This window comes from Coregonus lavaretus (assembly GCF_964263955.1).
Source record: "Coregonus lavaretus genome assembly, chromosome: 9".
Taxonomy (NCBI): Eukaryota; Metazoa; Chordata; class Actinopteri; order Salmoniformes; family Salmonidae; genus Coregonus; species Coregonus lavaretus.
In genome coordinates this window covers 50,533,089-50,555,172 of record NC_139996.1, presented here as the reverse complement: position 1 = coordinate 50,555,172, position 22,084 = coordinate 50,533,089, and the positions used below count along the sequence as shown (strand labels likewise).

General features: G+C 42.4%; 1 protein-coding gene across 1 annotated transcript in view; it reads left to right on the top strand.

Moving 5' to 3' along the window:
* LOC311135230 (integrin alpha-11-like) overlaps positions 1 to 22,084 on the top strand; it is a 104,255-nt gene that overhangs the window by 35,229 nt on the left and 46,942 nt on the right. The window contains exons 3-10 of the mRNA XM_084169169.1: positions 4,262 to 4,371; positions 4,801 to 4,892; positions 4,997 to 5,111; positions 5,218 to 5,345; positions 6,361 to 6,509; positions 6,773 to 6,917; positions 7,187 to 7,352; positions 7,646 to 7,716. Coding sequence (XP_084025295.1) covers positions 4,262 to 4,371; positions 4,801 to 4,892; positions 4,997 to 5,111; positions 5,218 to 5,345; positions 6,361 to 6,509; positions 6,773 to 6,917; positions 7,187 to 7,352; positions 7,646 to 7,716 — 976 coding nt within the window. The remainder of the gene's footprint in view (positions 1 to 4,261; positions 4,372 to 4,800; positions 4,893 to 4,996; positions 5,112 to 5,217; positions 5,346 to 6,360; positions 6,510 to 6,772; positions 6,918 to 7,186; positions 7,353 to 7,645; positions 7,717 to 22,084) is intronic.

Here is a 22,084-nt window from a genome sequence, read left to right as displayed (position 1 = left end):
GGAGACTCCATCTTATGTTTGTAATAACGGTAATATTGCCCCGTGTAGCTCAGTTGGAAGAGCATGGCGCTTGCAATGCCAGGGTTGTGGGTTCGATTCCCACGGGGGGCCAGTATGAAAATGTATGCACTCACTAACTGATAGTCGCTCTCTAGAAGAGCGTCTGCTAAATGACTAAAATGTTAAATAGTAAAAGCCTAAAGTTGACAGGGAAAATGGCCTCCATGCTTCTCACAGAATAATTAATACTTTACCCCGCTGTCTATTCTCTCTTGTTGACATAGAAAATATCTGTCATCATCCATTGCTGTTTTTGTCATTCCAGGCTCTATTACAATTTGTCTTTCTTTGATTCCTCGCATCCTATCTCCTTGCGTCAGTCCAAAGTCTAAGAAGTTTAAGAAGAAGGCGAGGAGAGAGGATGTGAGGATTTAAGGAAAGATTAATTGAGAAAGAGTCTCGGACACCCTAACCTGCTAAAAAAAAAAACATAGACCAGCACAGGCTGGTGCAGCATAGGTGCTGGTTTTGCTGGTGACCAGCCTTCGCTGTGTTTTCGTGGTGACTTCATTATGTTTTCGTGGTGCCTTCGGTGTGTTTTCGTGGTGACCAGCCTTTGCTGTGTTTTCGTGGTGACCAGACTTCGCTGTGTTTTGCTGATGACCAGCCTACGCTGTGTTTTCGTGGTGACTTCATTATGTTTTCGTGGTGCCTTCGGTGTGTTTTCGTGGTGACCAGCCTTTGCTGTGTTTTCGTGGTGACCAGACTTCGCTGTGTTTTGCTGATGACCAGCCTACGCTGTGTTTTTGCTGGTTACCAGTCTTAGCTGGGTTTTGGACACTGGTGAACAGCTTTGGTCACCAGCAAAACCAGCATCAAGGCACATCATGCTGGCTTGCAAATTCCTATCGGAATCCAGCCAGAGTGGGGATATCCAACAATTGGAACTTTTCTTCACCCACAATATGCATTCAGAATGACTGCCAGGGTTAGAAGAAGAATACATTAGACTACCCAAACCATCTAAAGTGGAACAACCATTTCAGCAACGGGTGCAATATGCCCAACTAACAGATTGGATTAGTTTAGAAAAATGTATGTTATTTATCTTTGTGTAGTTTAAGATTCATTAATCAATCAATTCAACAACACAACAAACAAAAATGATATTGAAACAAGCAATTATACAAATCAACTGCAATAGAGCATGCTAGGAAAAGGATAATAATGGGCATGTAGAGTGTGGAATCATCCACATACATAGCAATTCTAGCTTCGTGTAAGACCAGTAGCAAATCATTTGTAAAAATAAAGAATAGTAACGGCCCAAGGCAACTGCCCTGAGGGACACCGCACTGTACATATCTGATGTTAGAGAAGCTTCCATTGAAGAACACTCTCTGGGTTCTATTGGATAAATAACTCTCCAACCATGTGATGGCAGGTGATGTAAAGCCATAGCAAGTGAGTTTTTTCAATAACAATGTATGATCAATAACATCTAAGACTGCACTGAAATCTAACAATACAGCTCCAACTATCATCTTATTATCCATTTCTTTTAACCATGCATCAGTCATCTGAGTCAGTGCAGTACAAGTAGAGTGCCATTCTCTATATGCATGCTCAAAGTCAGTACTTAACTTGGTCAAACACAAACAGGCAGCAAACTAATTGAGCGGGTGTTAGAGCCAGCAAAGGGTGCTTTACTATTTTTAGGCAGTGGAATTACTTTAGCTTCCTTCCACACCTGTAGACACACACTCCTTTAGGGTTTGGTTAAAGATAGGGGTGGCAACACAGTCTGCTACCATTCTCCATAGTTTCCCATCAAGGTATACATGGTGACTTATCATTAACTAACTTGACCAAATTCACACTAACTTGACCAATTTCAAAACAGCAATCCTTCTCTTTCATTATTAGATATTTTATGCAAAAATATGATGGTTCACGGTTCAGTGTTGTCATTTCCCTTCTGAGTTATTCCATTTTAATAGTCATTGAAATTATTGGCAATATCGAAAGGTTTTGTTATAAATGACCCACCAACTTCAATGAACTGAGATTAATTGGGTTTTCTGCCCACGATATCATTTAAGGTACTCCAAAGTATTTTTCCATTGTGTTTTATGTCATTTATCTTTGTTTGGTAATATAATGTATTATTCTTTTTGTTAAATTAAGTCACAACATTTCTCAATCTACATTTTTCAATTCATCATCAATCCAGGGGGCTCCAACAGATCTCACAGTTACTTTCTTAACAAGTGCATGCTTGTCAACAATTGGCATAAATAATTGTACAAATACTTCCAGTGCTGCATCTGGATTCACTTCCTCATACACATCTGACCTACATACATTTTTTACATTTTCAACAGAATAATCCTGAGAAAACATTTTTTATGATCTCTTATAAATTACTTTAGTCCCAACCTTTGGCACTTCCACTTCCCTTGTTATTGGCACTATGTTATGGTCACTACTGCCAATGGAAACTGATATTGCTTTGGAGCAAAGCTCTGCAGCATTAGCGAAGATATGATCAATACAAGTGGATGTCACAGATCCAACACTATTGGTATGCACACTAGTTGGTTGAGTGGGTATTATAACAGGCATTAGTCACAGTTAGAAGCTTCCTCTTGAGAGGACAGCTAGTTGCTAACCAGTCAATGTTCAGGTCACCCAGGAAAATAGACCTCTCTGTTAACATCACCTACATTATCAAGCATTGCACACATATTATCCAAATACTGACTGTTAGCACTTGGTGGCCTATAGCAGCACCCCAAGAGAAGAAGATTTAGATGAGGAAGCTGAACTTGCAACCACAACACTTCAACAACATTTGACATGAGATCATCTCTAAGCTTTACAGGAATATGGCTCTGAACCTACTGTATACAGCAACACCTCCCCATAGGCATTCCTGTCTTTTCTGTAGATGTTAAATCCCTGTATTGCTACTGCTGTATCATCAAAGGAATCTTGTCATTAAACCTCAGGAACTTGATCACTATCGACCTGAGTCTGTCACCTGGGCTGGTTACATGTTTTCCACCTCAATCTTCGTATTATCCATCGGCAGCTTTTCAGTGACAATTTTTCTTACTTTCTCCTCAGACTCGGCCCAGTTCTCATGTGAAGACTCTGGTATGCCATCCACAACAATATTATTCCTCCTGGATTGTCCCTCTAGTCTGTTTTCCCAGTCATTGTTAATAATTATTCACAGACAGTGCTGATATCATCTCGAGAGGACTTGTTGTCATCTTGCTGCAAGTCTATTTTAGGACATCCACCTCTCCCTGGGAGAACTGCAAACTCTTAAGGTCCTGGACCTCTCTGGTCAGATGGTCCATACTTTTGTTAGTTGAGTCCATCAGTATTAGGACAAAGCTCTTGAAGCAATTTTCCTGTTGTTGTAACAACTGCTTGTAGAACCCCTTTTGTTTGTTTAAAAGATCCTTCACCTGTGATAGAGAAACACTGTCCTTTGGCTTTGGATGCCATGGTAGTAATGTAGGCTAACACTTGGTACTCCACGCAGTTCCAGACAAGGCAGGTCGCAGGGCAGGCAGATTTAAACAGCTACAAGCCTGGGACAATTCACGGTCTCAGCCACAAGGGTTCAACCTGTCAATGAAACCTTGCTAACTTGATAGCTAGTTATCAGCTAAGCTAGCTGATACGCCAATCAGCTCTTCAAACTGTATGGTCTGTTTTTGTTCCAGTACATTCCAATACACGGTGTCACATTACATTCTAATGAGCCATCTTAGAATTGCTGGGAAAGCATTACCAGCTAGACCAAAGCATGACCAGCTAGACCAGCTAGACCATGCTGGACCAGCATGGACCAGCTTGATCACCAGCATACCAGCATCACCAGCACAAGCTGGTATGTATCCAAAACACAGTGAAGGGTGGTCACCAGTGTCCTACACACAGCGAAGGCTGGTCACCAGTGTCCAAAACACTGCAAAGGCTGGTCACCAGTGTCCAAAACAGTGCGAAGGCTGGTTACCAGTGTCCGAACACAGTGAAGGCTGGTCACCAGCCAAACCAGCATAACCAGCTAGACCATGCTAGTCAAAGCAGCTCGACCAGCATCCGGCCAGCACTGACCAGCATAGAGCAGTAAGGAAATTTGAAATTTATGCTGGGCTATGCTGTTTTTTTCAGCAGGGTATTCTCTCTTTTTGACATAGAAATTAAGATCAGTTCTCATCCTTTGCTGTTTTTTTCATTCCAGGCTACTCGTTGGAGCTCCCTTTGAAACCAGTGGCCAATACCAGACAGGCGATATATACAAATGCCCGATGGACACCAGTGCCAACACCAACTGCACTAGACTCAACCTAGGTATGACTGAATGAGATAGATAGATAGATTCCATACTGAACTTTTCTCCCCCAAATCACAGCACACCTTCGCATACTTCACAGAATATGATTCCCTCCAGAAGCTGGCTCTCCGACCAGGTGTTTCGTTGGATGAGAAACACCTGGCAGCACCGTGTGGTGTAGATTGAGATCTCACATTGTTGACTTAAGTCCAACTCATGCAGAGGAAACTGTACACCCTGATATGCCCAGTGGGAGTTATGCATGATGGACAGTTACAGTATGAATTCCCCATATAGGCCTCCCGATGATGCATTAAACATAGTATCATAGCATCAGCTTGACTTTGTGATTTCATTGATATTTTTGAATTTGTCTAATGTTGTTGTTCATTCAATGCAATTTTTTAAATTTTATTTCTCTGTCTGCTTTCATTCGTTCCTTCAAGGAAAGGTATCCCTGAACAATGTGTCAGAGCGCAAGGATAAGATGAGGCTGGGCATGACACTGACCTCCAACCCTAAGGACAACAGCTTTGTGGTGGGTGTCAATTAATGTTGACTGTTGAAAATATTGAATTGAGATTTACTGTGGTCTGTGCTAAACCAAATTGAAGGTGGTTCATCAATGGCTTTGTGTTCCAGACATGTGGTCCTCTGTGGTCGTACGAATGTGGGAGCTCCTACTACAGCACAGGAATCTGCTCCAGGGTTAACGAAAGCTTCAAGTTCTCCAAAACCATCTCGCCGGCCTTCCAGAGTAAAGAAATCTACGTCTCACACACATTCACTCACATACACCTCATAAGACCATGGCTTCCCGGAGTTACTGACTGTTACTGACTGTTTCCCATTGCTTCTTCCAGGGTGCGAGACCTACATGGACATAATGATTGTTCTGGACGGGTCCAACTCCATCTACCCCTGGTACGAGGTGCGGGACTTCCTCATCAACATTCTACAGAAGTTCTACATTGGGCCAGGTCAGATCCAGGTGTGTTATCTGAAATTCTGATCTGATTCTGATAGGCAGTATGTGTATACACCTGAATGGGTATTATTCGGTGCTTCATGCAGTGTGCCAGTGAGTGTATAGTCGGGTCCAAAATTATTGGCACCCTTGGTAAAGATGAGCAAAAAAGACTATAAAATAAATAATACAAATACTGAGCTATATTTTATTGTATTGTATGCAACAACAAAAAATGGTCAGAGAAAGAGATTTTGTTTAACAATTAATTTCAATACTTCAGCACTCTCAATACGGCACTGAGCCTCTTAGATAACACATCTGCATTTTTGCCAAACACCTGGTTGCCTCTGCCAGGAGGCTGAAACCCCAAAGCACACATCAAAATCCACAAAGAAGTGGTTAATTGACCACAAAATCTACGTATTTGCAGTGGCCATCTTAGTCTCCAATTGAACCCCATTGAAAACCTGTGATTTGAATTGATGAGGGTCTGTAAGCACAGACAAAGGATATCAAGGATCTGGAAAGATTCTGTTCAGAGGAATGGTCTAAGATCCCTCCCAATGTGTTCCCCAATCTCATAAAACATTTTAGAAAAAGGCTCAGTGTCGTTATCCTCGCAAGGGAAGGGCACTGGAGAATTGAAAACAGGGGTGCCAATAAACAGGGCCCCCTATCTTTTTTGTATATATTTCTATTACTTGTTAAACAAAATCTCTTTCTCTGAGAAATGTTATTAGTATAAAATAATAGAATTTCCAAAATAATTTGCATACAATATAGCTCAGCATTTGTATTATTTATTTAATGTAGTCTTTTTTTATCATCTTTATAAAGGATGCCAAAAATGGTGGACCTGACTGTATGTGTGGGAGCCAGTATCTCTACATTCTATGTGGAAGTTGTACCCACAGGCACAGATCTAGGATAATCTTTATCTTCCTCAAATCCTAACCTTAACCATCAATGGGGAAAATACGTCGCTGACTTTAGATCAGCACCCAGGGGCAAGTGAATCATAATCCTATCTCTACAGGTAGGAGTGGTGCAGTATGGGTCGAGGGTGGTCCATGAGTTCACCCTGAATGACTTTCGCTCCGTGGAGGAGGTGGTAGAAGCAGCCAAGACCATCAACCAACGAGGAGGGGAGGAGACACGCACAGCCCTGGGCATCAATGTGGCACGGTATGGTGAGCTGGTCCACACTGGCCATAACCCTTATCCTAATCCCAAGTTTCTCAGTATCATTTTCCATAGTATTGCCTTCCGAACAGGGAGCAAAATAAAGCACTTTGTTGCTGAATTGTTGCTGATTTGGTTGTGCAGTGTGTTGAGGTAAAGGCTAAATTGCTAATACTGTTTATCCATAATGATTGAATGGCTAACTACCCGGTAGTTACTCATAAGGGTTAATGAGTTGGCTGAGAAAACACTGTATTCGCTCAAAGGACGGAGGGATTTAAACGGGGAGGTCGGAAAGGGGCTAAAAAAGTGATGCTCGTGATCACGGACGGTGAATCCCACGACAGCCCTGACCTGCAGAAGGCCATGGAGGACAGCAAGGCGGACAACATCACCACGTATGCCATCGCTGTGAGTCAGTCTGTCCCTTTTTATATTCCCCTGGAACACAGTAATCCCATCCTCTGTTCCTTCTACCACATACTGGCCTATCACTTACATGTTATATCGTTTCCATATCCTGTGCTTGAATTGATGTTACTATATGATATTTCTTGTGCATCTGCCTACTCTTCTATCAATTTTCTATAGTATTTCCAGATCATGTGCCTAGTATTCTTTTGACGTTCTATGGTATTTCCAGATCCTCTGTTTGGTAATGACATTGAATGTACCACCAGGTATTGGGCTACTACAATCGGCGTGGGATAAACCCAGAGGCCTTCTTGAAAGAGATCAAGTATATCGCCAGTGATCCTGACGACAAACACTTCTTCAACGTGACTGATGAGTCGGCGCTAAAGGACATAGTGGACGCCCTGGGAGAGAGGATCTTCAGTCTAGAGGGTATTCTCCTTTAAGGAGCCTTTGGTTTCACTGATCAAGTGTTCAAGGGATTGTAATCTCAGAAACAGAACCCAGAAATAAATCTTGCATGTATTAGCTAGCTAGCTCCGTTTACTTCTGGGGGTGGACGTGGCTGAATTTGAACAGCGTTTAACGTCTCTAGAGATTGATGGAATTGTGAAGTTTGTAATGGTGGTACTAGAGAACAGTTCTGGAGGACTCCATTGTAGCAGACTGTGATGATTATTATAATGAAGTGTGTAGACTAACTGTCTCTTCACTGTTTTCCACAGGAATGAACCCCAACGGGACAGGGTTCGGTCTGCAGATGTCTCAGGCAGGCTTCTCATCACACATAGTGGAGGTGAGTCTCTGAAATAAGTCACCACATGAGTCTAACCTGGGATCTGATTTTATACTCACTAACTGACTCTCATTCTCACACTTTATTGGAATAGACAAGTGGTTTGACAGGTTCTTCATTCCAAAAAAGATGGGTGTGTAAAGGGCTGTTACGGTGACCGTATTAACACCACACCTGCGGTAACGAGTCATGACCTCGGTCAAGTTCCACGTGACTGTTGAGTCACGGTAACTAGGCTATCAATTACACAGCAAACTATCAGCATACTGTATATTTAGCGATCTAGCTAATGCATTTTGAGTTTCCACTTCCTCAGATGGTGAATTAGCCAAATACATACACTACCGGTCAAAGGTTTTAGAACACCTACTCGTTCAAGGGTTTTCTTTATTTTTACTATGTTTTACATTGTAGAATAATAGTGAAGACATCAAAATTATGAAATAATACATATGGAATCATGTAGTAACCAAAAAATTGTTAAACAAATCAAAATATATTTTATATTTGAGATTCTTCAAATAGCCACCCTTTGCCTTGATGACCGCTTTGCACACTCTTGGCATTCTCTCAACCAGCTTCACCTGGAATGCTTTTCCAACAGTCTTGAAGGAGTTCCCACATATGCTGAGCACTTGTTGGCTGCTTTTCCTTCACTCTGCGGTCCGACTCATCCCAAACCATCTCAATTTGGTTGAGGTCGGGGGATTGTGGAGGCCAGGTCATCTGATGGAGCACTCCATCACTCTCCTTCTTGGTAAAATAGCCCTTACAAAGCCTGGAGGTGTGTTGCGTCATTGTCCTGTTGAAAAACAAATGATAGTCCCACTAAGCCCAAACCAGATGGGATGGCGTATCGCTGCAGAATGCTGTGGTAGCCTTGCTGGTTAAGTGTGACTTGAATTCTAAATAAATCACAGACAGTGTCACCAGCAAAGCAACCCACAATATAACACCTCCTCCTCCATGCTTTACAGTGGGAAATACACATGTGGAGATCATCCGTTCACCCACACCGCGTCTCACAAAGATCTCCAATTTGGACTCCAGACCTAAGGACAAATTTCCACCGGTCTAATGTCCATTGCTCGTGTTTCTTGGCCCAAGCAATTCTCTTCTTATTATTGGTGTCCTTTAGTAGTGGTTTCTTTGCAGCAATTCGACCATAAAGGCCTGATGCACACAGTCTCCTCTGAACAGTTGATGTTGAGATGTGTCTGTTACTTGAACTCTGTGAAGCATTTATTTTGGCTGCAATTTCTGAGGCTGGTAACTCTAATGAACTTATCCTCTGCAGCAGAGGTTACTCTGGGTCTTCCATTCCTGTGGTGGTCCTCAGGAGAGCCGGTTTCATCATGGCGCTTGATGGTTTTTGCGACTGCACTTGAAGAAACGTTCAAAGTTCTTGAAATGTTCCGTATTGACTGACCTTCATGTCTTAAAGTAATGATGGACTGTCGTTTCTCTTTGCTTATTTGAGCTGTTCTTGCCATAACATGGACTTGGTCTTTTGCCAAATAGGGCTATCTTCTGTATACCCCTCCTACCTTGTCACAACACAACTGATTGGCTCAAACCCATTAAGAAGGAAAGAAATTCCACAAATTAACTTTTAAGAAGGCACACCTGTTAATTGAAATGCATTCCAAGTGACTACCTCATGAAGCTGGTTGAGAGAATGCCAAAAGTGTGTAAAGCTGTCATCAAGGCAAGGGGTGGCTATTTGAAGAATCTCAAATATAACATATATTTTGAATTGTTTAACACTTTTTTGGGTTACTACATGATTCCATATGTGTTATTTCATAGTTTTGATGTCTTCACTATTATTCTACAATGTAGAAAATAGTAAAAATAAAGAAAAACCCTTGAATGAGTAGGTGTTCTAAAACTTTGGACCGGTAGTGTATTTTATATATTTTACCAATAAGATGTACCTTTTGTTCGTGCGTGCAAATGCGAGTGCATATGTCATTTCAACTGAACATTGTGGTTCCATTAAGGAAGAATAAAATAAAATAAATTGGTCACATACACATGGTTAGCAGATGTTATTGCGAGTGTAGCGAAATGCTTGTGCTTCTAGTTCCGACAGTGCAGCAATATCTAGCAAGTAATATCTAACAGTTCCACAACAAAAACCTAATACACACAAATCTAAGTAAAGGAATGGAATAAGAATATATAAATATATGGATGAGAAAACAAATAAATCTTATTCATACTGAATTGTCGGGAGCTGGTAATTCTTCTAACACATTTATAACGTTCGTATTTTATCAACACTGTCGAGTACAAGGCTAAAATATCGTTCAGATTAATATAATAATTTAATGTGATGTATAATGACATAGGGTAAAGAAAACTACATTTACCATAGCACCTTCTTGAACTGACCTATATTTTCCTGCATTCTTTAGCACTGAGTGGACCCAGGTATTTGTTTAGTTAGAACGCAGGTGAAATCTATTAAAACACAGATTTTGATAGGAGTTAGAGGTCCCGTTATGAAATGGATCCAGAGCTTCCCACCCGTACCTGATATACACTATACAGTGCATTCGGAAAGTATTCAGACCTTGACTTTTTCCACATTTTGTTACATTACAACCTTATTCTAAAATGGATTAAATTGTTAATGATATGGTAATACAAAATGTAAGTTTACACACTCCCAGGAATGTCATATATGATGGTTCATTAGCTTATACACTAACTTTCACACATCTAGATGGCCGGGCGGGGTGGGTGTGGAGCCAGAGACAGCAGGGGTTCAAACTGTAGAACCCAGTTCCTACATTTGAATACAAAACTATGCTACATTTTATCTCTGGGACCCTTAGGATGACGAATCAGAGCAAGATTACTGAATGTAAGTACATTATTTACCTTCAGAGGTGAATGTATCAAACCAGTTGCCGTGATACGTTTTTTGTTGTTGTGCACTCTCCTGAAACAATTGCATGGTATTTTTTCACTGTAGTTGCTACTGTAAATTGGACAGTGCGGTTAGATCAACAAGAATTTAAGCTATGTCTATGTCCTGGAACCAGTCATGCTAATCACATTAGCGCACGTTAGCTCAACCGTCCCGTATACGGGACAACGATCCCGTAGAGGTTAAAGAAGGATTTTTAAGCCTTGAGTCAATTGAGACATTGATTTTGTATGTGTGCCATTCACCGGGTGAATGGACAAGTGCCTTTGAAACGGGGTATGGTAGTAGGTGCCAGGAGCACCGGTTTGTGTCAAGAACTGCAACTCTGCCAGGTTTTTCACGCTCAACAGTTTCCTGTGTGTATCAAGAATTGTCCACCACCCAAAGGACATCTAGCGAACTTAACACAACTGTTCATAATGTTTTGTGCACTCAGTGTACATAGTATGTATTCAGTTGATCAGCCCCCCTTCTGTCGATTTAAACACCAGAATAACAAATTCTAAATGAACGAATGATAACAAACCAAAATCAACATCTATCAGTGAGCTGTTTACTTTGTAAAGCATATCAACAACCACAGTCTGTAGTTCTTCTTAAAAGCTTAAAGAAGCTGTTGAGGTTGAGGACAATGGTGTAAAAAAATGCAATAGTGCAAGTCCTTTTCTGTAAGATTTCTTACTTGCTGAGGGAGTGTGACAATGAAAAGTTTGTACTGTAACCCTACTGTAGTCCACATGGAGGCTCTGGTATCAACAAGCTCTCACGGTCTCACTGCAGGATTAGACATTACCCACATTTCTCCAAATTTCAAAGTTGCTCCAAACATCAAATCTCAAAGTGTTTTTGACACCCTGTGTTGACTCCACCTGCTCAGCATCGTTCCGTTTCTCCAAACGAAGTTAAAGCAGAAATCCACAAGTTGTGGGCGCCTATGCCACCCCACTTCTTGTGTAGTGTTTTCACTTTGAACGAAAACACTTGGGCTGTCCTTCTGGGCAAAGTGTGTCTTCGCACTAATCCCGCCTACTCGAATGACCCTGCTGCCCCGGAGCTGGAGAGGAAGTGAAAGTCACTTGCAACCTAATGTTACAGCCGCCAGAAACAAACAGAGCAGACGAAGCTAACAAGCATCATTCTCGGTTCTTGGATCTGAATCAACTCGACCCCAATAGAGAAAGAAACAAGAAAAAGACTGGTCACGACCAATCCAGAAACCGGATAAACATTGGAATTAATTTTGAAAGGTGGAAGAGTGACTCCGAAATTGCCACTGTTCTCATGGACTGGTAACGTTAGGTAAGTGTTGGGTTGCGTTTTTTGCCTGCTAGCTATGTCAGCTGCTAACCTTAATGTGTTCAATGTTCAAGCTATTTAACAAGGCTACTTAGCTAGCTAGCTAGCTAACATCTTCTGTATACTGACTGTTTTGTACTTAAATTAATCTAACAATAGAATAATGTCGCTACACTGCATAAACCCCACAAATGTTAGCTATCTAAAGCTAGATATGCAGATTGTTGACATGATTGTGTTTAGTTTGTAGATGATAATGCTAGCTAGGTGGTCGACAGAATTTTCGGCCCAGGACCACCCCCAAAAATGCATCAAGTTATAAAGTTCAGTACAGTAAGATCACACAAACATGTATTTCTCAGGGAGATACTGGTGGACACAGTTTGGTTTTGAGGGAACCTGAACCTGTACAAGTTGTGGTTGTGTAAATCACAACACTGAAAGAGAGGTATGAAATGCTGTATGCATTTTCTGTAATGCTTTGATTCAATAATTATTTTGTTGGCAATCGACCAAAATAGTTAGCTACAGTGGGGAGAACACGTATTTGATACACTGCCAATTTTGCAGGTTTTCCTACTTACAAAGCATGTAGAGGTCTGTAATTTTTATCATAGGTACACTTCAACTGTGAGAGACGGAATATAAAACAGAAATCCAGAAAATCACATTGTATGATTTTTTAAGTAATACATTTGCATTTTATTGCATGACATAAGTATTTGATCACCTACCAACCTGTAAGAGTTCCGGCACTCACAGACCTGTTAGTTTTTCTTTAAGAAACCCTCCTGTTCTCCACTCATTACCTGTATTAACTGCACCTGTTTGAACTCGTTACCTGTATAAAAGACACCTGTCCACACACTCAATCAAACAGACTCCAACCTCTCCACAATGGCCAAGACCAGAGAGCTGTGTAAGGACATCAGGGATAAAATTGTAGACCTGCACAAGGCTGGTGTGGGCTGCAGGACAATAGGCAAGCAGCTTGGTGAGAAGGCAACAACTGTTGGTGCAATTATTAGAAAATGGAAGAAGTTCAAGATGACGGTCAATCACCCTCGGTCTGGGGCTCCATGCAAGATCTCACCTCGTGGGGCATCAATGATCATGAGGAAGGTGAGGAATCAGCCCAGAACTACACGGCAGGACCTGGTCAATGACCTGAAGAGAGCTGGGACCACAGTCTCAAAGAAAACCATTAGTAACACACTACGCCGTCATGGATTAAAATCCTGCAGCGCACGCAAGGTCCCCCTGCTCAAGCCAGCACATGTCCAGGCCCGTCTGAAGTTTGCCAATGACCATCTGGATGATCCAGAGGAGGAATGGGAGAAGGTCATGTGGTCTGATGAGACAAAAATTGAGCTTTTTGGTCTAAACTCCACTCGCCGTTTTTGGAGGAAGAAGAAGGATGAGTACAACCCCAAGAACACCATCCCAACCATGAAGTATGGAGGTGGAAACATCATTCTTTGGGGATGCTTTTCTGCAAAGGGGACAGGACGACTGCACCGTATTGAGAGGAGGATGGATGGGGCCATGTATAGTGAGATCTTGGCCAACAACCTCCTTCCCTCAGTAAGAGCATTGAAGATGGGTCGTGGCTGGGTCTTCCAGCATGACAACGACCCAAAACACACAGCCAGGGCAACTAAGGAGTGGCTTCGTAAGAAGCATCTCAAGGTCCTGGAGAGGCTTAGCCAGTCTCCAGACCTGAAACTTTGGAGGGAGCTGAAAGTCCGTATCGCCCAGCGACAGCCCCGAAACCTGAAGGATCTGGAGAAGGTCTGTATGGAGGAGTGGGCCAAAATCCCTGCTGCAGTGTTTGCAAACCTGGTCAAGACCTACAGGAAACGTATGATCTCTGTAATTGCAAACAAGGGTTTCTCTACCAAATATTAAGTTCGGCTTTTCTGATGTATCAAATACTTATGTCATGCAATAAAATGCAAATTAATTACTTAAAAATCATACAATGTGATTTTCTGGATTTTTGTTTTAGATTCCGTCTCTCACTGTTGAAGTGTACCTATGATAAAAATTACAGACCTCTACATGCTTTGTAAGTAGGAAAACCTGCAAAATCGGCAGTGTATCAAATACTTGTTCTCCCCACTGTATGTTTGCCTGGTCAGCACATTGCCTGCCTATATACAGCATTGATTCCTACCTAGTGTGAACTCCCCACCAGAATGACTGAATGAATATCCAGTGTAGTCAGTCAAGTAAACAATGGCTCATCTGCATGACATACAGTTCATTCGGAAAGTATTCAGACCCCTTGACTTTCTCCACATTTTGTTACGTTACAGCCTTATTCTAAAATGGATTAACTCGTTTTTTTCCTCATCAATCTACACACAATACCCCATAATGACAAAGCAAAAACAGGTTTTTAGAAAGTTTTGCAAAACAGAAATATCACATTTAAATAAGTATTCAGCCCCATTACTCCTTTGGCAGCGTTTACAGCCTCAAGTATTCTTGGGTATGAAGCTACAAGCTTGGCACTCCTGTATTTGGGGAGTTTCTCCCATTCTTCTCTGCAGATCCTCTGAAGCTCTGTCAAGTTGGATGGGGAGCGTCGCTGCACAGCTATTTTCAGGTCTCTCCAGAGATGTTAGATCAGGTTCAAGTCTGTGCTCTGGCTGGGCCACTCAAGGTAAATCAGAGACTTGTCCCAAAGCCACTCTTGTTTGTCTTGGCTGTGTGCTTAGGGTTGTTGTCCTGTTAGAAGGTAAACCTTCAGCCAGTCTGAGCGCTCTGGAGCAGGTTTTCATCAAGGATCTCTCTGTACTTTGCTCTGTTCATATTTTCCTTGATCCTGACTAGTCTGCCAGTCCCTGTTGCTGAAAAACATCCCCACAGCATGATGCTGCCACCACCATGCTTCACCGTAGGGATGGTGCCGTGTTTTTTTTTTCAGACGTGACGATTGGCATTCAGGCCAAAGAGTTAAATCTTGGTTTCATCAGACCAGAGAATCTTGTTTCTCATGGTCTGAGAGTCCTTTAGGTGCCTTTTGGCAAACTCCAAGCGGGCTGTCATTTGCCTTTTACTGAGGAGTGGCTTCCGTCTGGCCACTCTACCATGAAGGCCTGATTGCTAGAGTGCTGCAGAGATGGTTGTCCTTCTGGAAGGTTCTTCCATCTCCACAGAGGAACTCTGGAGCTCTGTCAGTGACCATCGGGTTCTTGGTCTCCTCCCTGACCAAGGCCCTTCTCCCCCGATTTATCGGTTTGGCCGGGCGGCCAGCTCTAGGAAAACTCTTGGTGGTTCCAAAGTTGTTCCATTTAAGAATGATGGAGGCCACTGTGTTCTTGTGGACCTTTAATGCTCAGTCATCATAGCCACTTCATTGCTTGACGACTTTTGACGTGAAAAATGAGTGCTGCGAAAATGAGAGTGGACTCAGAATGTCGTGTGTTTAAAGAAGAATGGACAGCAAAATACTTTTTTTACTAATATTGGCCATAAGGCCAAGATATGCCAATAAAGTGTTGCTGTTTTTAAGGAACTGAGAGGGGAGATAGATATGTTCCTTGATACGTTTGGTAAAGCTGACGACTTCTCAGAGTTGAAAGACACAGACTGGCTGGGCAACTGTGTTTTCGGTGTGGACAAATTGGGGCATCTGAACGATCTAAATGTGAAACTGCAACGTGAAAGCATTCAATGTCAAACTTATGTTGTTCTCCAGACAAATGAGCAGCCGGTCTCTCGCTCATTTTCCGACACTGGCCGCACTGAACGTGCCCACATCGCAGTGCCGCACTGAGACATACAGTAGCACTTTGAACGACCTGCATACTGAGTTTTCCCGCCGCTTCTCAGACTTCACCAAGATTGAGACTGAGCTGGAGCTTGTATCATGCCCCCTGTCTTTCGACAGTGAGAAAGCACCACCAGACACACAATTGGAGCTCATCGACATCCAATGTGACAGTGCTTTGAAGGAGAAGTACAGAACAGCAACAATAGAACAGTTCTATGGCTCATTGAATGAAACAAACATTAAAAAGCACGCCCAAAGGATGTTTGTTTTATTCGGGTCCACATGTGTGTGTGAACAAACGTTCTCAGTCATGAATTACAACAAATCCTGTCACAGGTCAAATTTAACAAATTACCACTTGTCAGCTGTTCTGAGAATCTCTACATCGAAGATGACACCAGACTTTGATGCCCTTGCCAAGAGAGACCCATTGTTCACATTAAGACTCAACTAACCGTGACTGGGGTAGATGCTCTTACCATATGTTTCACTCAAATTTTAGAATAGTTTTCTTTTACACATCTGCTGTTACATTTTGCATGTCTCTAGTCATATAAAATATATATATTTTTAAGTTAGCATATTGTGACTGTAAGTTTGATTGTACTTTGCAAGGGTAGAGATGCAGGATCTGTGTGTGTGTTTGACTGTGTCTGTGATGTTATAAATTATTTCAATTTTGTGAATGATTTGTGAAAAATGTGTTCACATAAAACAAGTGTAGAATTGTTCTGCAAGCATATGTACACCTACAGTACACTAGTAGTTGCGTGTCAATGTGAAAATGAATAAAGGCTTCACATGTTTTGTCCCGCATATAGCATGTGGCCCTTCACTTGAACTCGCCCTTGAGCCAAAAGGTTTGCCCATCCCTGCTCTACGTCATCTCAAGGGAGGGGTTCGGTATGAAATACACTCCCTTCTAGATATGCTGAGTGGTACCACCAAAGACAGTACAGTATGAAGATACGCTAAAACTGCTTCTCCATTGGAAATCCTTGATCACACTTGTAGGCGATGTCATGGCGACATTGGCTAGCTAAGCTCATGCATAGAAACAAGTCATCGTGTCTAACGAACTGTGCATGTGCAGGCCGTCACATCAAAGGCACTCTTTCGATATAAAGTTCTTTTTGACAACAATGAAAACGTGTCAGTTTGTCACTTTCATGAGGTTGCAGTAATAACATGTGGCTCGAATCAAGGTTTTGCCTTTAGATTTCGAGAAAATGAACAACTAAAGAATAATTTCTCACTTCTCTCATTGACTTGTCAAACCCCAAACCCTGGACTAGTCTGTTTGGTCTGTTTTGCAAGCGTTCCCGGAAGTCTCGCGATGTTGCACCTTTGGGTTTGGAAACTCTGTGGTACCACCTCAAGGCTTACTATAAAATCAGGTGACAGCGCGCCTTATTTGGCAATGGTCTTGGTAAGTGGAGTGTGCCAATATATTTTGCTTCCGTGACTAGACTACTGACGTTACACAAAATTTTAAAGGCAGTAAGGCACATTTCCGCATATGAGCAATCGTTTTTGCGTACCGTTTCAAACACATCTATGTGCTTTTACGAATAAAAAAAGCATGTAGGCTATGAGGATTATACGTTCATATTCGTAGCTACAGCCAAACACGAAATAGTTGAGAGTGGTGGTCAGGTGAATTTCTTATTTTTTCCCCAACCACTATTATTGTCCTCTAAGACAGTTCAAATCAAATCAAATTTTATTTGTCACATGTGCCGAATACAACAGGTGTAGACCTTACAGTGAAATGCTTCCTTACAAGCCCTTAACCAACAATGCAGTTTTAAGAAAAATAAATGTTACGTAAAAAATAGATAAATAAAAATAAGAAAACAATTACAGTAGCGAGGCTACAGTGGGGAGAACAAGTATTTGATACACTGCTGATTTTGCAGGTTTTCCTACTTACAAAGCATGTAGAGGTCTGTAATTTTTATCATAGGTACACTTCAACTGTGAGAGACGGAATCTAAAACAAAAATCGAGAAAATCACATTGTATGATTTTTAAGTAATTAATTTGCATTTTATTGCATGACATAAGTATTTGATCACCTACCAACCAGTAAGAATTCCGGCTCTCACAGACCTGTTCGTTTTTATTTAAGAAGCCCTCCTGTTCTCCACTCATTACCTGTATTAACTGCACCTGTTTGAAGTCGTTACCTGTATAAAAGACACCTGTCCACACACTCAATCAAACAGACTCCAACCTCTCCACAATGGCCAAGACCAGAGAGCTGTGTAAGGACATCAGGGATAAAATTGTAGACCTGCACAAGGCTGGGATGGCCTACAGGACAATAGGCAAGCAGCTTGGTGAGAAGGCAACAACTGTTGGCGCAATTATTCGAAAATGGAAGAAGTTCAAGATGACGGTCAATCACCCTCGGTCTGGGGCTCCATGCAAGATCTCACCTCGTGAGGCATCAATGATCATGAGGAAGGTGAGGATCAGCCCAGAACTACACGGCAGGACCTGGTCAATGACCTGAAGAGAGCTGGGACCACAATCTCAAAGAAGAGTCACCCTGCTCAAGCCAGCGCATGTCCAGGCCCGTCTGAAGTTTGCCAATGACCATCTGGATGATCCAGAGGAGGAATGGGAGAAGGTCATGTGGTCTGATGAGACAAAAAAAAAATAGAGCTTTTTGGTCTAAACTCCACTCGCCGTGTTTGGAGGAAGAAGAAGGATGAGTACAACCCCAAGAACACCATCCCAACCGTGAAGCATGGAGGTGGAAACATCATTCTTTGGGGATGCTTTTCTGCAAAGGGGACAGGACGACTGCACCGTATTGAGGGGAGGCTGGATGGGGCCATGTATCGCGAGATCTTGGCCAACAACCTCCTTCCCTCAGTAAGAGCATTGAAGATGGGTCGTGGCTGGGTCTTCCAGCATGACAACAACCCGAAACACACAGCCAGGGCAACAAAGGAGTGGCTCCGTAAGAAGCATCTCAAGGTCCTGGAGAGGCTTAGCCAGTCTCCAGACCTGAAACTTTAGAAAATCTTTGGAGGGAGCTGAAAGTCCGTATTGCCCAGCGACAGCCCCGAAACCTGAAGGATCTGGAGAAGGTCTGTATGGAGGAGTGGGCCAAAATCCCTGCTGCAGTGTGTGCAAACCTGGTCAAGACCTACAGGAAACGTATGATCTCTGTAATTGCAAACAAAGGTTTCTGTACCAAATATTAAGTTATGCTTTTCTGATGTATCAAATACTTATGTCATGCAATAAAATGCAAATTAATTATTTAAAAATCATACAATGTGATTTTCTGGATTTTTGTTTTAAATTCCGTCTCTCACAGTTGAAGTGTACCTATGATAAAAATTACAGACCTCTACATGCTTTGTAAGTAGGAAAACCTGCAAAATCAGCAGTGTATCAAATACTTGTTCTCCCCACTGTATGTACAGGGGGTACATTTGGGTAGAGGTAAAAAGACTATGCATAGATAATAAATGGAGAGTAGCAGCAGCATAAAAAGAGAATGCAAATATTTGGGTAGCCATTTGATTAGCTGTTCAGGAGTCTTATGGCTTGGGGGTAGAAGCTGTTAAGAAGCCTTTTGGACCTAGTCTTGGCACTCCGGCACCGCTTGCCGTGCGGTAGCAGAGAGAACAGTCTATGACTAGGGTGGCTGGAGTCATTGGCAATTTTTAGGGTCTTCCTCTGACACCGCCTGGTATAGAGGTCCTGGATGACAGGAAGCTTGGCCCCAGTGATGTACTGGGCCATGTCTTGCGGTCGGAGGCCGAGCAGTTGTCATACCAGGTGGTGATGCAACCAGTCAGGATGCTCTCGATGGTTCAGCTGTAGAACTTTTTGAGGATCTGAGGACCCATGCCAAATCTTTCTAGTCTCCTGAGGGGAAATAGGCTTTGTTGTGCCCTCTTCACGACTGTCTTGGTGTGTTTGGACCATGATAGTTTGTTGGTGATGTTGACACCAAAGAACTTGAAGCTCTCAACCTGCTCCACTACAGCCCCGTCAATGAGAATGGGGGCGTGCTCGGTCCTCCTTTTCATCTCCTTTGTCTTGATCAGACCCGTCCCCAGTGATGAGCTTTGAGGGCAGTATGGTGTTAAACGCTGAGCTGTAGTCAATGAATAGCATTCTCACATAGGTGTTCCTTTTGTCCACGTGGGAAAGGGCAGTGTGGAGCGCAATAGAGATTGCATCATCTGTGGATCTGTTGGGGCGGTATGCAAATTGGAGTGGGTCTAAGGTTTCTGGGATAATGGAGTTGATGTGAGCTATGACCAGCCTGCCGAAGCACTTCATGGCTACAGACGTGAGTGCTACGGGTCGGTAGTCGTTTAGGCAGGTTACCTTGGTGTTCTTGGGCACAGGGACTATGGTGGTCTGCTTGAAACATGTTGGTATTACAGACTCAGTCAGGGACAGGTTGACAATGTCAGTGAAAACACTTGCCAGTTGGTCAGCGCATGCTCGGAGTACAAGTCCTGGTAATCCGTCTGGCCCTGCGGCCTTGTGAATATTGACCTGTTTAAAGGTCTTACTCACATTGGCTACGAAGAGCGTGATCACACAGTCGTCCAGAACAGCTGATGCTCTCATGCATACTTTAGTGTTGCTTGCCTCGAAGCGAGCATAGAAGTAATTTATCTCGTCTGGTAGGCTCATGTCACTGGGCAGCTTGCGGCTGTGCTTCCCTTTGTAGTCTGTAATAGTTTGCAAGCCCACCCACATCCGACGAGTGTTGGAGCCGGTGTAGTACGATTCAATCTTAGTCCTGTATTGACGCTTTGCCTGTTTGATGGTTCGCCGGAGGGCATAGCGGGATTTCTTCTAAGCGTCCGGGTTAGAGTCCCGCTCTTTGAAAGCGGCAGCTCTACCCTTTAGCTCAGTGCGGATGCTTCCTGTAATCCATGGCTTCTGGTTGGGGTATGTACATACGGTCACTGTGGGGACGACATCATCGATTCACTTATTGATGAAGCCAGTGACTGATGTGGTGTACTCCTCAATGCCATCGGAAAAATCCCGGAACATATTCCAGTCTGTGCTAGCAAAATAGTGCTGTAGCTTAGCATCTGCGTCACCTGACCACTTCTGTATTGAGCGAGTCACTGGTACTTCCTGCTTTAGTTTTTGCTTGTAAGCAGGAATCAGGAGGATAGAATTATGGGAGAGGTTTGTACGCGTCTCCGTGTGTGGAGTAAAGGTGGTCTAGAGTTTTTTTTCTTCTGATTGCACATTAACATGCTGGTAGAAATGAGGTAAAACGGATTTAAGTTTCCCTGCATTAATGTCCCCGGCCACTAGGAGCGCCTCCTCTGGATGAGCATTTTCTTGTTTGCTTAGCCCTCATACAGCTCGTTGAGTACGGTCTTAGTGCCAGCATCGGTTTGTGGTGGTCAATAGACAGCTACGAAAAATATAGATGAAAACTCTCTTGGTAAATAGTGTGGTCTACAGCTTATCATGAGATACTCTACCTCAGGCGAGCAAAACCTTGAGACTTCCTTAATTTTAGATTTCGTGCACCAACTGTTATTTACAGATTTACACAGTTGGCTCATAGTTCAATGGTTGTGATTTCTAATCCCACATGGGGTAGATATAATTTTTATTTGTCAAATCCTTTATTTACAATATTTATCCCGTGCCAACACACTTCTAATTCTGAAAAGTGAATGCATAACTGTGAGAGTGGTTTTTATACAGTACCCAAGACCAGTCTGTGAGTTAATTTGACCTTTGGAAAAAGAGCTACTGCGTAAATACTGCAATGCCATTTGGAATGAATTGAGCCCCTAATCTTCATTTTCAAGGTGATGATTGCACTTTTCTTCCCAACACAATACCGCAATAAATCTGAATCCATTTTCTTGTGCCCCATGGGGATTTCGGCGCCTTACCACTCTGAGCTAACTGTCCAGGAGCCTAATTTATAAACTGTGTGTATATACAAAATATACCCCAAAACAAGAATGTGCCAGTTTTCACGCAAAAGTTGGCATTCATAAAAACTGAATCTGAAAATATGCAATACTTTGCCGTTAATGAGAAGAGAGAAAATCTATTTAGTTTATCTTTCCATTTTAAAAATAATTAGAAATAGGCATCTATTTCCTAGGCTATTATTTATTTCATAGCTACAATAAATTACCATGCGCATCTTTCATTTAATTGGGCTTATTAGATTTTCAATTATTAGCATAAGAATGCATAAGAAAAGGAAGCTTGGTTTATCTCAACTGGTTATGGCATGGAGCAGCTCACAGAAGAATGACATCGGTAGCCGGTAGGGTAGGAAAGACGTTTCAATTTATGATATCTACCAGTAAATGCTAACTAAG